The sequence below is a fragment of the Egretta garzetta genome, unplaced genomic scaffold (genome assembly GCF_000687185.1).
Source record: "Egretta garzetta isolate BGI_Z169 unplaced genomic scaffold, ASM68718v1 scaffold266, whole genome shotgun sequence".
NCBI classification, from domain to species: Eukaryota; Metazoa; Chordata; class Aves; order Pelecaniformes; family Ardeidae; genus Egretta; species Egretta garzetta.
Window position 1 is genome coordinate 31,543 of NW_009260064.1, and position 2,105 is coordinate 33,647.

The 2,105-nt window shown below is 61.7% G+C and overlaps 1 protein-coding gene across 1 annotated transcript in view; it reads left to right on the forward strand.

Moving 5' to 3' along the window:
• The first annotated feature begins 9 nt into the window (after nucleotides 1-9).
• The window catches only part of LOC104128336 (keratin, type I cytoskeletal 9-like), an 8,376-nt gene continuing 6,280 nt past the window's right edge, over nucleotides 10-2,105 (forward strand). The window contains exons 1-2 of the mRNA XM_035896591.1: nucleotides 10-100; nucleotides 731-1,546. Of these exons, the coding sequence (XP_035752484.1) occupies nucleotides 10-100; nucleotides 731-1,546 (907 nt within the window). The remainder of the gene's footprint in view (nucleotides 101-730; nucleotides 1,547-2,105) is intronic.

Genomic DNA, 2,105 nt, shown 5'->3' on the forward strand with positions numbered 1-2,105 from the left:
GCTCTCGCCATGTCCTCGATGTCCCCGATGTCCCCGGCCATGGCCGGCCCCCGCCTGCCCTTGGCCCTCCGGCTCCTGCTGCTTTGCCTGTGCCTCCCAGGTGGGACTGGGGCGTACTGGGAGGGACTGGGATATACTGGGAGGGACTGGGATGGGGACTGGGATATACTGGGAGGGACTGGGATGAGGGCTGTGTTCACCATCCCACTTAGGGGACTGGGATGGGGACTGGGGTGTACTGGGATGGGGACTGGGGTGTACTGGGAGGGACTGGGGTATACTGGGAGGAACTGGGGTGTACTGGGAGGGACTGGGGTATACTGGGAAAGACTGGGATGGGGTCTGGGATGGAGACTGGGTTCACCATCCCACCTAGGGGACTAGGATAGTGACTGGGATGGGGACTGGGGTATACTGGGAGGGACTGGGATGGGGACTGGGTTCTCCTTCCCACCCAGGGGATTGGGAAGGTGACTGGGAGGAACTGGGAGAGACTAGAGGGGACTGGAAGGGACTGGGGAGACTGGGATAGAGACTGGAGGGACTGGGAGGGAGACTGTGGGGAAGAGGAAGACTGGGATGGACTGGGGGTGACTGGGAAGGACTGAGATGGATTGGGAGGGACTGGGATGGGAACTGGGAGGGACAGGGATGGATGGGACAGGGATGGGGGGTTACTGGGATGGACTGGGATGCCCTTGGAGCTGCTCACCCCCCCCTTTTGGCCCAGATGCCTTCGTCCGCTGCGACTCGGGATCCCGCTTGGCCCCGCTGACAGCCGGGGTGGATCCCTGCAAGGATCCCGCTGGATTCCTCAGCCCCCAGATGGACGGGGACATGGGCGGATCCTATGGAGGCAGATTGGGATCCCATGGCGGATCGGGATCCTATGGCGGATCAGGATCCTATGGAGGTGGATCGGGATCCTATGCTGGATCGGGATCCTCTGGCAATTCAGGATCCTATGGGAGCGGATCGGGATCCTATGGGGGTGGATCGGGATCCTACAGCGGCTCAGGAGTCTCCCAGGGAGGTGGAAGCTCTTCGGGATCCTACGTGTCACCAGGATCTTCTGGGGGCAAGCCAGGATCCTATGGGAGCAGACCGGGATCCTCCGGGGATGGCTCAGGATCCTTCGTGTCACCGGGATCCCATGGGCCACCGGGATCCTACGGACTTGGGTCTTATGGGAGACCCAGCTCATATGGGGGAGGCGGATCCCATGGGGGAGCCAGCTCCTATGGAGGATCCAGTTCAGGATCCTATGGAACTGGATCCGGATCAGGCAGACCTGGATCCCAAGGAGGAAGTGGATCTGGATCAGGCAGACCTGGATCCCAAGGGGGAAGCGGATTCGGATCGGGCAGACCCAGCTCATCTCAGGGAGGATCCAGTTCGGGATCATCCGGGGCTGGATTGGGATCAGGCAGACCCGGATCCCAAGGAGGAAGCGGATCTGGATCCTACGGGGGCGGGTCAGGATCCTATGGGGGATCTGGATCCTATGGAGGATCCGGTTCCTATGGAGGATCTGGATCCTACGGAGGTGGGCCAGGATCCTATGGGGGATCATATGGAGGATCCAGTTCAGGATTGGGGAGACCTGGCTCCCAGGGGAGCAGCGGATCTGGAAGACCAGGATCCCAGGGGGGAAGTGGATCTGGATCGGGCAGACCCGGATCCCATGGGGGCAGACCAGGATCCCATGGGGGTAGACCAGGATCCCACGGGGGAATTGGGTCCGGATCAGGCAGACCTGGCTCCCAGGGGGGCAGCGGATCCCAAGCAGGCAGCGGATCCCAAGCAGGCAGCGGATCAGGATCCTATGGGGGATCAGGCTCCTACGGGAGCAGCTCAGGATCCTACGGGCTCCCTGAGTCCTACGGGGATGATTCAGGATCCTACGGGGGCGGATCGGGATCTTACGGGGGGTCAGGATCCCTGGGAAGTGGATCAGGATCTTATGGGGGATCAGGATCCCAGGGGAGTGGATTGGAATCTTATGGGGGGTCGGGATCCCTGGGAAGTGGATCAGGATCTCATGGGGGATCGGGTTCCCAAGGGAGTGGATCAGGATCTTATGGGGGATCGGGATCCTATGGGAG